The 13,659-nt window shown below is 44.0% G+C and overlaps 1 protein-coding gene across 1 annotated transcript; it reads left to right on the forward strand.

Moving 5' to 3' along the window:
- DNLZ (DNL-type zinc finger) lies at nt 1-5,480 on the forward strand. Its single transcript, XM_043980898.1, is given in 4 exon segments — nt 1-64; nt 339-784; nt 2,363-2,502; nt 4,748-5,480. Coding segments are annotated over 4 exon segments (819 nt in total). The 3' UTR covers nt 4,917-5,480.
- The last annotated feature ends 8,179 nt before the right edge of the window (nt 5,481-13,659 follow it).

The following is a 13,659-nucleotide window of genomic DNA, read 5'->3' on the forward strand; positions in this document are numbered from 1 at the left end:
ATGAAGCTAAAAACCTCCATCTCCTTCAACCGGTCCTCTCCTCTGGACATTCTCCGGGTTATCAGTATCCTTATTTTGTTTTGTTTTTTTTGTGTGATCAGTATCCTTCTTCTTCTTCTTCTTTTTTTTTTTTAGTGAGGCAATTGGGGTTAAGTGACTTGCCCAGGGTCACACAGCTAGTAAGTGTTAAGTGTCTGAGGCCGGATTTGAATTCAGGTACTCCTGACTCCAGGGCCGGTGCTCTATCCACTGCGCCACCTAGCTGCCACCCAGTATCCTTCTTAAACAAGAATGCCCATAACTCTGAATATTGGAGCTTGGGTCCTTTTTGCCCCTAGTTCTAAAAATCCCAGTTCTTCCCCCAAATCCAGAGAGGAGGGCGCTGCAGTGAGCCGCTCCAGCCGGTAGGGGGCAGTGCAGCAGGAGGTCAGGTCGCCAAGCGGGTGTTGCTATAGGCGACGGCGTTGCCCAACTCCAAGATGGCGGCGGCGCGGCCTCGTCCGCCCATTGGGGAGTGGGCGGAAGCATGCAGCAGGCGGCGACGTGGGGCTGGCGGCTTGCGCGGCTGGTCCGAACCTCGGTCCAAGGCACTGGTCCGGGATCACTTCAAGGATGCATTCGAGACGGCATCGGGAAGAAGCGGCTGTGGCCCGGTCCGGTGGGCGGGCTGCGATGCTGGCGGCGCCCATTGAGTTCCGGCCCAGAGTCCGGGTCGGAGTCCGGGTCCGCGGCAGCGCTGGGCCGGGTACAGGCCTCACACTACCAGCTGGTCTTCACTTGCAAGGTAGGCCCCTGGCGTACGGAGACCGAGACAGATCTGAGGCGGCGGAGTGCGAGGAGTGCGGGGAGAGCGGGTTTCTAGAACCTGAGCGGGCCTGGGCGGGAAAGGACCTTGGAACAGGGAACATGGGACCGCGGGGCGTTGGAGCCTCGTGGGCAGCGGAGCGGAAGCGGCGGGGCCGTGAAACTGACCGACTCCTGGGCGAGAGGGGCCGGCCCGGGGCTGCTGCGCTTCCCGCCCCTTTGCCGAGTACCAGGCCCCCCCCCCCCCCCCCCCCCGTCCCCCGAGAAACCGGGATAGGTCGCTCTATTAGCCAGGATCCGTCTCATTAGCCAAAATAGCTTTGATGTTCCGGGATTCCGGGACCACACTTGGAGAACCTCTAGCCCCGGGTTAAGGTGTTTCCACATCTAAATTTTTGACTTTAAACTCTCTCTTTTTACAGATGAGGAAAACTCGGGCTCACTGGGGGCAATGACTTGCCCAGGGTCACACAGTGGCTTTGAAAGCTGAGCCAGAACTAGAATTTAGTTCCGACTCTCAGGCCCCGGGACTCTTTGCGTAGCTGGTGGTGGCCCCTTCCATGGAATGAGATACAGGGTTCTATTAATAATAATAGCTGACATTTCCGTGTCATTAAGTGTCAGGCACTGTGCTAAGCTCTTTATAATTATTGTCTCATTTAATAAAAACAATAATATAATAGCAGCTAATATTTATATTGTGCTTACTATGTGCCAGTTATTGTGCTAAGTGCTTTACAATCATTAGCTCATTTAGTAATAATAATAATAGCTAATAATTATATAGTGTTTCTGTTTCAAAGGTATCAAAGCACAAGAAGAATTGGGGGATTAAGAAAAAGGTTGGAGTCAGTAACAGGACTAAAGATGAGGAACTGGGAGTGGGGTTTGAAGGATGTAGTGGCCATAGATGATTTTAAGGCATAGGAAGAGGTGGGCAAGCCTCTTCTTCCCTCTTATCCTTAGTTTACTCATCTGTAGAATGGAGACAGTACTTGTACAATCTACCCATCATTATATGGTGGGAGGGGATGTCTTTGTAAACTTTAAAAACATTATAAATGTGAGGTGTTATTATTGGTCAAAGCTAATGGTAGGAGAGGAGCAGGGATAGGCTGTGGGGCTGGTCTGAAAGACACAAATGGAAAGATTAGGAATGAGGTGAGACAGCACTGGGCAGAAGGGATAAGAGTAAGTGTAAGGATGCCTTTGCCGACCTAGGATGCTCATAAAGCCTTAGGACAATGTTCAACACTGGCCAAGGCAGCCAAAGGAAAAATAATAATAACAAAACTGTTCACACATTTATCTAGTCCTTTATATTTTAGGTAGTACTTCCATCAGAACAACCCATGAGGGACACAGTATAAGTATTACTCCCATTTTACAGATGAAGAAACTGAGGCTGTTTTGACAAGGATATTTTCCCAGGATCACAACTAGTAAACAGCAGAGCCAGACTGGAGTCCAGGTGTCATGACATCAAGTGTTGTTTCCACTGACCACATCATGCCCCTTCTCTTAGTGATGGTGACAGGTGCTGTTCTCTCTTCCTAAGGTCTGTTGGACGAGGTCAACTAAAAGGATCTCCAAGCTTGCCTATCATAATGGCGTTGTGATTGTGACCTGTCCCAGCTGCCAGAACCACCACGTCATTGCTGATAACTTGGGCTGGTTTTCAGACCTGGAGGGGAAGAAGTGAGTACTCAATTCTCATGGAAATCAGTTAAGTCCCTTTGGGTGTCAGTGTTGGAATCAACCCAGTGAAGATCCAGAAATGAGTTCTTGGTTTTTCTTTTTTTTTCTTCTTCTTGGTTTTTCAAAAGGAAGCTTGTCATGCAGTATCCTGACTCACAAACTCATCAATAGCCAGAATGCTGCTACCCACCACAATGTGAATGTTTGTATTAAATACACATGCACTTGATAATGATCATAATTGCCATTTCGTTAGCCTTTTAAGGTTTACCAAGTGTTTTGTTTACAGCAATCATGAGAAGTAGGCAGTGCAAGTATTTTACAGATGAGAAAACTGAGGCTTGACTAGAAAAGTCAAGTGACTTGGCCACAGTTAGCTGGTAAATGGCAGTTCTGACAGGAACCTGGGTCACCCAGTCTGCTGTCTTCCCCAAATGGTGTGTGAACTTATTTTCCCCACAGTCACAGCTGCATCATTTGAAATACTCAGAAACCAGTGAAAATAGTTATAAGGAAAACCTTTTAGGATAACTTGTTACTCCTATTTTAGATTTCTTGCTTTCTCAGTGAGTGGGAGGGGAAAGAAGGAAGAGAGAGGATTTGGAACTTAAGATTTTTTTTAAGAATATGAAAAATTGGGGGCAGCTAGGTGGTACGGTGGATAGAGCACCGGCCCTGGATTCAGGAGGACCTGAGTTCAAATCTGGCCTCAAACACTTGATACTCACTCACTAGCTGTGTGACCCTGGGCAAGTCACTTCATTGCCCTTCCAAAAAAAAAAGAATATGAAAAATTATGAAAAATGTAAAAATGTTTTTCCTTAAAAAAAAGATATCTTGTTATTCTACTGTTAGCCATAGCGAGAGCCCTCACTTTCCAATCCCCCAGAAGATGTCTTGTAAGTCCAGACAACTGTTGGTGCCAGGAAAACTGACTCCATGCCAGGACTTCTTCCACTGCTTGTCATTGTGAAAAGCAGGAACATGTTAGGAGACCTGCTCACAGGAGGGGCAGATTCCTGACATGACTGGCTTTTCTATAAGGTGGCCTCTCTCCCTAAGAGTGTTCATCCCACCCCCACTCCTACCCCCAAGTTTTTGACTTCTTTATTAAGCTTCCTGGAATGCCAACAACTACAGATAATTTGGTTCAGTAATCTTCCTGTTAAAAAAAAATGAAAAATGCCCTTGCAAGAGTTGTGGGGATATCCTCTAGTGAGATTTAGTTCAGGCAGTTTGGTTTTCTCCTGGTACCAGTTTTTCAGAAAGCTGCAATTTTTGACTAGGGGAAGTAGATGTGTGAAGGGAAAGAACAAAGCTTTATTAAGTGCCTATTGTATACTAAGTCCATACAAATATCTCATTCTGAGTCTTAATATTCCTTGGGAGATAGGTGCTGTTATTATCCCCATTTTTACAATTGATAGAGGTTAAGTGACTTGCCCAGCGTCACAAAACTAGTAAGTGTCTGAGGCTGGATTTGAACTCAGGTCTTCTTGACTGTGGCCCAGCGCCCTATCCACTGCACCACCAAGTGGTCAGGGCAGATATTTTTAGAATTTGGGGCTCTTTGTGATTGCTCCAATTAAGCCTGTTTGTAGGTGTTAAAACCTTGGATGTTTAGGGCTTCATGGGCACACCAAGGGCCCAGGAGCCTGGATGGAAGGTCCCCTAGTTAGTGGGAGAGATTTGCAGAAAAAGAAGTGGGAGAATATCGAAATTCATTTTATCTATTTGAAAATTTTGCTTAGGGCCGGCCCTCAATGCAGGAAAGTGATTAAATACTTCCATCTTCTCTACCTTCTGGTACAACGTGGTTCCCTGTTCACAGATGCAGGAACTTAAGGTGTTGATTTGATTTGTTTGTTCATTTAGCACCTGCTGGAGGTTGTGCAGTCTGAGAGAGAGGTGGCCATCTAGGCAGAGACCAGGTAGTTACTGCCTCCTAGAGCATCAGCAAGAATAGGGGGATGCATGGGGGCAGCTAGGTGGCGCACCGGCCCTGGATTCAGGAAGACCTGAGTTCAAATCCAGCCTCAGACACTTAGACTTACTAGCTGTGTGACCCTGGGCAAGTCACTTAACCCCCGTTGCCCGGCCAAAAAAAAAAAATAGGGGGATGCATTTACAGAAAACCCCCCAGGTCTGAGCCTCAGTCTTCAGGTGCAGATTTCCTGTGTGATTCTAGTTGAGCCTGAAGGAAAGCTGACAACCACAGCCTCACGTTGGGACATTTTGTCTTTAGGAACATTGAAGAAATCCTGGCAGCTCGAGGGGAGAAGGTGAGGCGCATGACTGGCCAGGAGATTCTTGAAGTTGTTTCGGAGACTGAGGCTGGACCCCAATCTGCTTCTCCCTCAGAGGGGGAGAGCACCTCCGATTCTGCAGATGCCACAAGAAAGGACCCAACCTGATCCAGAGGAAGTGTTGGCTTTTTTCCGTTTTTGTGCTGAAAAAGAAAGGAATCTTGGCTTGGGATTGTCTTTGTTTTTATAAACAAAAATGAATCATCTTCAAATTCCAGTGTCCAGTGTCCATTTTGACATGTCATAAGCTGTTAGACTCAGCTCTTAGAACTCTGAGAAGGTTCTTAGGCCTTGGGCACCCTCCACACTGGCCTGTATGGGCCACAGGGCACTCAGGTCACACATCTCTGCCTTCTTCATAGTAATCAGAATAAGGCTGGGATGCATTTGTGTAGTTCAGGAAATAGCATCTTGCCAAAGGTGGGGGATGAGAGGGGAGGTGTTCTGGCCTGACCCCTTTTTATTTCAGGCACCAGGAGGTTAGTGTGTCTAGTGGTCAAACATCCAGAGGGAGCTGAGGTCCCAGCCTGAGTGATTTTGTCTAAAACTTCTCTGTCCCCTTTTTTATTTCCTGTACCCCTTGTTTCCATGGGTTAAGGGCCTGATTTGGGTTAACAAGGATCCTCTTTCATTGTTATTATTGATGTGAATAAAGTAGCCTTTATTAAGTGCTAACTGTGTGCCAAGTCCTGTGTGAAGTGCTGGGGGTACAAATAGAAGAACCTGTCCCCCATTCTCATTCTCAAAGTGAGAACTCTTTAGACAGTCTAATTTGGAGAGACCATCTATAAAAGGAAACTCGGGCACAAGTTAAATCGAATAGGAAGGCCAGAAGTCCTGAGGGAGCTGTGCCGGGGCTGATGGCAAGACCCAGGGGTCCTTAGGTTTTATCAGCAGCTCAGATGACTATGGAATTTGAGATTTGTTGGCCATAAAGGCAAGGTGGATGGTAACGCCTGCAGTGCCTTGCAGGAGTCATCTACTGTATAGGTTTTGTTCAGAGCTTCTTTGTGGCATAGAGATGGCTCGGTCTGGGCCAGGAGGCCAGGAGCCCTGTCTTGCTAGACGCTTCAGGTGCAGACAGTCTAAGAACAAACTGGTATCCAAGGCCTGGCCCAGGCAGATGTGAAGAGGCTCTTCTTTGTAACAGAGATGGCCAGCCAACCAGGTGATGAGTATTCCCAACCACACAACTCAGGAATACCATCTACTGTGGGGGCTTCCCCACCAGAAAGTGCTTGAAGTCACAAAATGACAATAATAAAGCATTTTGCTATGCTCTGCCTCCTAACCACCAGTTAGGTTGTGGATCAAAAGAGACCATATACAGAGTTATCCCAAAAGTCTTACTGCAATTTTACACTTCAGTCGTTTTTCAGTCACGTCTGGCTGGTCTCTTTATGACTCTTTTTGGGGTTTTCTTTGGCAAAGTTACTGGAGTGGTTTGTCATTTCCTTCTCTGGCTCATTTTACAGATGAGGAAACTGAGGCAAACAGGATTAAGTGACTTAGCCAAGGTCATACAATGAGGAAGTGTCTGAGGTCAAATTTGCACTCAGGTCTTCCTGACCAGGCCTAGTGTGTTTTTTACTGTACCATCTAGTGGCCCTGGTTTTATACTTATTGACATGGGGCTTAGGACATAGCAAGGAATTAAGGGACTATTAAAGTTTAAACTGGCCAACTAGATATCAGGACAGACACACCTAAGAAGGAAGAGGAGATAAAATTCTTATAGCAGGAAAGTCAGTTAGGCATGACTACTACCTGAGCTAAGTAAGAGATAACTCCAGAGGTCAGGACTATCATTCCAAAAAAAAAAGAAAAAATCCCTTTGACTCAGGAATCTTTCCCTACCTCATCCCCAGAAGGAACTTTCTGTTGTCAGGTGGTCTCCCCATCTATCCTCTATAAAAGCTTTTGCCTTTCTTCTGTTCAGGAGGAGAATGTTTGTCTTTGACCTCTCTTGGTCTTTCTCTAGTGACCAATAAAGGACCTTTTAATTTTTTTTTGGTGAGGCAGTTGGGGTTAAGTGACTTGCCCAGGGTCACACAGCTAATGTTAAGTGTCTGAGGCTAGATTTGAACTCAGGTCCTCTTGACTCCAGGGCCGGTGCTCTATCCACTGTGCCACCTAGCTGCCCAGAACCTTTTAATTCTAACTGGACTGTGTGTGAGAGTAATTCATTACAGAGGAATAGCTAAGGACCCTCACCACCTATTTCCCTCATGACACTTATTAAAGCTTCAATGTACACTTTAAGCTTATTCAAGCTTAAAACTGATTTAAGACTTTGGGGACACTGGATTAGGAGGGCTTTGCAAAACCTAAAACGCCATCTAAATGTGAGCCATTGTTTACAATAGGAGAAATTGAGCCTGAACGATAAAGTGACTTGACCAGATGGGATAATAGTAATATTAATAACTATAGCAAAAATTGACATCAGCCTGAGTTTGGAAGCAGGCTCAGAGAAGTTGTCCTCCCAGTGGTCCTGCTGCTAGTGAGCTTCTGAGGCAGGATTTTGATGGGACTTTTCCTCCCTCAAGTCAAATGCTATTTACTGTGCCTTGTTCCTGGGATGAGGGGCCGGGTGTCCCAGTGCAAAACTCTCCACATCACACAGGGCTGACTCCCTGTTTTCCCACTCATGATACAGGCATATCTCACTTCAGGAAATTCCAGTTGCAGCTAATCTACATGTAAGACTTCCCAATCAAAAGGTATTTTAGACCCTATGAGGTAGGCAGGACAATTTAGAAGGATAAAGGGATTGGTCCAGGATCATCCAGTAAATAAATAGCAGAGCCTGGGCTCAAACCCAGATCTCCTAACTTCTAGTCCAGGGCTGGTCCAATTCTCTTTCTGCTATACTGTGTGAGTAAACCCTCTGTTTGAATCCATCTTCCCAGCTTTACAGTATGCTGGAAATGTATTTATTTCTACAAGTGCCCTGGGACGGGTGCCCTTCAGTATTAATTACTGAGGGCATTCTCCTACAGATATTCACTCTGCCGAAGTCACTGAGCTGGAGAATTAGCAATTTAAATGAACACAACGGTCCCAGAATGCCTAGGCAATTATTCTTGCCCAGGAATAGGTCTGGGGAGAAGGGGGGGTGCAGCACCACTGGTGGGAGGCAGAGTAATGATTCTCCATTGTTCTCTATGTGGTTTGGGGGGAGTTGTACTTCAGATCTATTACCCCCCTGTCCTTCCCTCCATGAACAACCAGCTATTATTCCCCTCCACAGTAACCTTTAGCCAGATGGGAGGTTTAAGGTGGTGGGGGGTAGGGAGACTATTATCACGTCTTTTATTCCCAAAGCTGAGCAATTCCTATGTCATCAACTGCCAACCCCATGTTTATAGGATTTAGGGCTGAAAGGGCAAGTTAGAGATCATCTAGTTCAACTCTTGAATCTCATCCCAGAGAAGTAAAGTGATTTGCCCAAGGTCACACAGGAAGCAGCAGAGCTGTGATTTGAACCAACTTCTGAATTAAAATTCAACATTCTTTAACTATTTCTTCTTCTTCTTCTTCTTCTTCTTCTTCTTCTTCTTCTTCTTCTTCTTCTTCTTCTTCTTCCGGGGCAGTGAGGGTTAAGTGACTTGCCCAGGGTCACACAGCTAGTAAGGGTCAAGTGTCTGAGGCCGGATTTGAGCTCAGGTCCTCCTGAATCCAGGGCCGGTGCTTTATCCACTGTACCACCTAGCTGCTCCTAACTATTCCTTCTAACAGTTTTCTCAAGGTCTTGTTTTTTTTTCAAGTAGATATATGGAAAAGTAGAGTCCTCTAGATGAAGGAAAAGAGGTAGTATAGAGCATATTATTTTGAATGATGAATGAAAAAAGCATTTATTAAGTACTTTCTATATGTTGAGCACCATGCTAATTGTTAGGGATACAAATAAGAAAGATGGACTGCCCTTACCTTCAAGGAGTTTACATTCTAATCTGGGAGATAACAGATATAGGGGGGATGGTGGCCATTGAAGGGTGTTTTGTTCTGGCGAGGCACAGGGATGCTGAGTGGAGCCATAGAGAAAGTTATTGACAAACCTTTCCAGAAGCAGTGATAGTGTTGATTTTACTATTCTTCCCTGAGCAAGAGATGGAAAGGGGGTGAGGGTATATGTGAATGGCAGCCTAGCCAGAGGTTGCTAGAGTGAAATATAGTCTATGGTTTGGGGCTCCCTATATAAAATTGGTTTTGTGAGAATTCACCAGTCAAGATAGCATGGCCTCAGATAAGAGTTCCATGCCTGTATCCCCTATTTAAAAAAAAAAGAAGAAAGAAAAAGAAACAAATTAGCCAATTGTCTAATGAGGAAAGCAAATTCATTTATTAATTCTATGGATAAGTATTTTGTTATGGGAACTTTTTTGTTTCTCGTTTATTATTTGGGACTCTGGGCCATTCCTCCTGTAAATTTTGTTTAACTAATAATCTGTCTTCTGTCAATATTAACCTCGCCTGATCAGAACCTGACTCATGGAATGATAATGTTAAGGGAAGGTCAGGACCATTTCTCCTAATTGAAGGGCTGTTGAGGTGATCCAAACCTGCCCCATAGGATGTGAAAATGTACTTAAAGCCTTCAAAATTTCTTAGTTAAAAAGCTAAGGAAGAATTCAACTATCCCTGACTTTTTTTTTTTTTTTTTAGTGAGGCAATTAGGGTTAAGTGACTTGCCCAGGGTCACACAGCTAGTAAGTGCTAAGTGTCTGAGGCCGGATTTGAACTCAGGTACTCCTGAGTCCAGGGCCGGTGCTCTATCCTATCCCTGACTTCTTGACAACACTGAATCTTTCTCCTTGGTCAGCCTATTTGTGAACCCTCTAAATGTAGTTTAATCTGTAACCTGACTTAGTTTACCTATAGAGTTTGTTTAACAAAGTTTGTTTCCATAGGGATGTATGAGATCATGACTATACTATTATGACTTTGTTATGGGCCCAGGCCACCCCAGAAGTTGTCTGGGGTACATCAAAGAACCTTCTCCTTGAGAAACTAAACCAAAGGACAGACACACCTAAAGAGATAAGTGGAACCTGATCGGGACTGAGTTAGCTCCGGGACCATCACCCTTCATTACAGTCTCACCCACCCCTGGGGAGATAAGATTACATGCTAGATCCGCAGCCACCCCTCACCCAATTCCCCCAGCCACCACCAGTGGGGGATGGTTCTCCCTCAATAAGGGAACTTTCCACAGTCAGATGACCACCCCCATCAGACCTCTATAAACATGTCTCCTGCTCAAGGAGATTGATATCTCAGAGCCATGCCTTCTCCCCGTGAGAAGAATTTCTCTCTTGGTTTCCCTTCCCTGCCCCTAAATAAACTATTATCTTATTCTATTGGATTTGTGTGCAAGAGGGTGTAATTTCTTAAAGAGGAATTCCCAACCCGCACCCCAAACCCCTACCCCTATCCCAAACCCCCTACCCTATTTCCCCACAACAATTTTATCTTTTCTCTGTTACTCTGGCATAATTTTGCCTATAAGAGACCTTGTCTGAATCCTATTGATCAGGTTTTCTCTGAAGCCTGAGCACAATAATAAAACCTAGGTTTTTATCTCTATAATTTTTGTATTATGGTAAATACTTTGTGGCAGTAGTTACTCACCATATGAACTCAGGGAAGAGATATTTCTCCTGCAACAGTCTCTGATACTTTCTAATCTCTGAGCTGTTTGAACAGAGACCAAGGTGTAGTCTCTGTTATCTCAGGGTAAAACAGCAAGAATAACTAGTTTGCCTGTTGACTTTGCCTTTTCTGGACTTTGGAATCTAGAATCTGGACATTGACTCTTTAGTTGGTTCCAGACCCTCCTTGACCATCTCCTTATTGAGTTTTAGGATCACAGGATTGGGCTGGAAAAACCGGAAGATAGTGAGAGAAAAGACCATATTTGGATTCTTCTCAGAGTCTTGGGGACAAAGAATGGGTTTAGTTTCAAACCCCTGTGACCTTGTTGCCAGACTTCCCAGTAGGGTTCTGCCCAGCCTACAAAGCCCCGAGAAGTCAGGACCTCTGGCACTTGAGCCCAAGCAGGGCTTGGAACAAGGCCTGTGCTTTATGGGAACTGAGCCAAGCTGGGAGCTCACCTTGAGGTACCCGAGATGATCCCCACATAACCCTGGAGTTCAAACCTCGACTTAAGTTTCCTTTCTCGAAAAGTTATGTATGGGGGGGGGGGGCAGCTAGATCACGCAGTGGATAAAGCACCAGCCCTGGATTCAGGAGAACCTGAGTTCAAATCCTGGCTGAGACACTTGACACTTACTAGCTGTGTGACCCTGGGCAAGTCACTTATCCCTCAGTGCCCCACCAAAAAAAAAAAAGTTATGTATGTATAGCAGAAACTAAGCATAGACCAACATCTTACACTGTATACCAAAATAAGGTCAAAATGGGTACATGATTTAGACATAAAGAGTAATACCATAGGCACGGAGAGAAAGGAATAGTTTACCTCTCAGCTCTATGGAGAAGAAAAGAATTTATGACTAAACAAGAGATAGAGAATATTAGGAAATGCAAAATGAATCATTTTGATTATATTAGATTAAAAAGGTTTTTTACAAACAGAAGCAACATAGCCAAAATTAGAAGGAAAGCAGAAAGCTGGGAAATAATTTTTATAGCCATTGTTTCTGATAAAGACCTCATTTCTAAAATACATAGGAAACTAAATCAAATTTATAAGAATGCAAGTCATTCCCTAATTGAGAAATGGTCAAAGGATATGAACAGGCAGTTTTCAGATGAAGAAATGAAAGCTATCTTTTGCCATATGAAAAAAAATATTCTAAATCACTACTGATTAGAGAAATGCATATTAAAACAACTCTGAGGTACCACCTGACACCTAGCAGATTGGCTAATATGACAAAAAGGGATCACAAGATTGGGAGGGGGAATGTTCGTTAAAAGGGCAGCTAGATGGTGAAGTAAGATAAAGTGCGTGGCCTGGAATCAGGAGGAAAACCTTGAATTCAAATCCAGCCCCAGATACTTAACTAGCTGTGATCCTGGGCCAGTCACTTAACCTCTGTTTGCCTTAATGAGCTGGAGGGAAAAAAAATGGCAAATGGCTATAAGTATCTTTTCCAAGAAAACTCCAAATGGGGTCACAAAGAGTTGGACATAACTGAAAGGACTGAACAACATGTTCCTTAAAATACCAGGAAATGGGCTGATGATGAGTGAGATGAGCAGAACCAGAAGAACATTGTGCACAGTAGCATCAACATTGAGTGTTGATCTACTGTGATGGACTATATTCTTCTCACCAATGCAATGGTACAGAAGAGTTCCAGGGAACTCATGATAGAAGAGGATCTCCAAATCCAAGAAAAAAAAAAAGAACTGCTGAGTATAGATGCTGAATGAATGCCTATTTCTTTTGTTTTGGTGCTGTTGTTTTTTTCTATTTTGAGGTTTTTCATCATTGCTCTGATTCTTTCTCTTATAACAGGACTAATGCAGAAATAGGATTAATGTTATTATGTGTATATATATATATATATATATGTATATTTATAACCTATATCAGATTACCTGCTGTCTAGGGGAGGGGGGAAGGAGGAGAGGGAGGGAGAAAAATCTGAAATTGTAAAGCTTGTATAAACAAAAGTGGAGAACTATCTTTACATGTAATGGAAAAAAATAAAATACTTTATTAATTAAAAAAAAATACCAGGAAATGACCTGTGGTTACCAGAATGGAAAGCATTGTAGCTACTCATAGCACTTGGATGAGTTAGGAGTCAATATCTGTATTTTTTCAAGTGATTCCAAGCCTGAACCCATTTATTTTAGGTTTAGGTTGGGTTTTTTGTGTTGTTTTTTAATCATCCAGTCAGAACTAAAGTGACAGGATGACCCTCAGAACCTGTTTTTTGACTTATCCTACATAGGTGAGATCTCAAAACCGAATGATTGATCGTGCAAGGCTCCAGCAGGTGCCAACCATTTAGGAAAGCTTTGATATTTGAGGGGGATCTAGAATTTCAGGGGTAGGTGACCTGAGAGCTTGGTTTCAATGAGGAAATGCCAGCAAGCCCAGATCCTTCTTGTTGCTTGGTCAGCAGCAAAACTCGGCGCTCCTTGTCCTACTCTGGGATTAGCAACAGGCCACGATCCTTGGGATCCCTGAGATCCTTGGTTACCTCACTCCAATATTCATTCAGTGTGCCTGGGTTTTCTGGCACTCCTGTTGTGTTGCTTTGGAAACACTGAATTGCTGTCACCTTATCATACCTCTTGAACAGGTTTAAATGAAGCTTTAAAAAATTGTTGTTGTTGTTTTTTTTAAATCACAGGGCAGTTGCCCTGCAATTGAATCCTAAAGTTGTCTGGCTCTTACTATTTGTTCTGAATCACTACCTTCCAGATCTCTGACATTGTCATCTGACCTACTACTAATGTGTCTCAAGGACCCCTGTGTCCTTCCATCATGTCTGCCATTTTGCTCTTAGGAATTCTGGGCCTTTCCTTCTGCCTTATAGCTCCTCAACCGGGGTATCAGCTCCCTGATATCAGTTACTATCTCACTTTTCTATCTGTATACCCAGTGCTTAACATGGTGGTTAGTACATAGTAAGCACCCAATAAAAGCTTTTTCATTCAAATGAAGCAAATTGGGGACAGGAATGGAAGATATAAGGTACAAATACTCCTGTGGAGGCGGGGGTTGAGGTAAACTGGAGAGAGAGGTCTGACCTAGAATTCCTGGTTATGGCTATACTTATACTCACAGTGGGAGTATAAGGGAAGGTTCATGGTAGATGCCAAATATATGCATATTGAATTGAATATCTCCAATTTCGACCTCCCT

Source organism: Dromiciops gliroides, chromosome 2, assembly GCF_019393635.1.
Source record: "Dromiciops gliroides isolate mDroGli1 chromosome 2, mDroGli1.pri, whole genome shotgun sequence".
Lineage (NCBI taxonomy): Eukaryota > Metazoa > Chordata > Mammalia > Microbiotheria > Microbiotheriidae > Dromiciops > Dromiciops gliroides.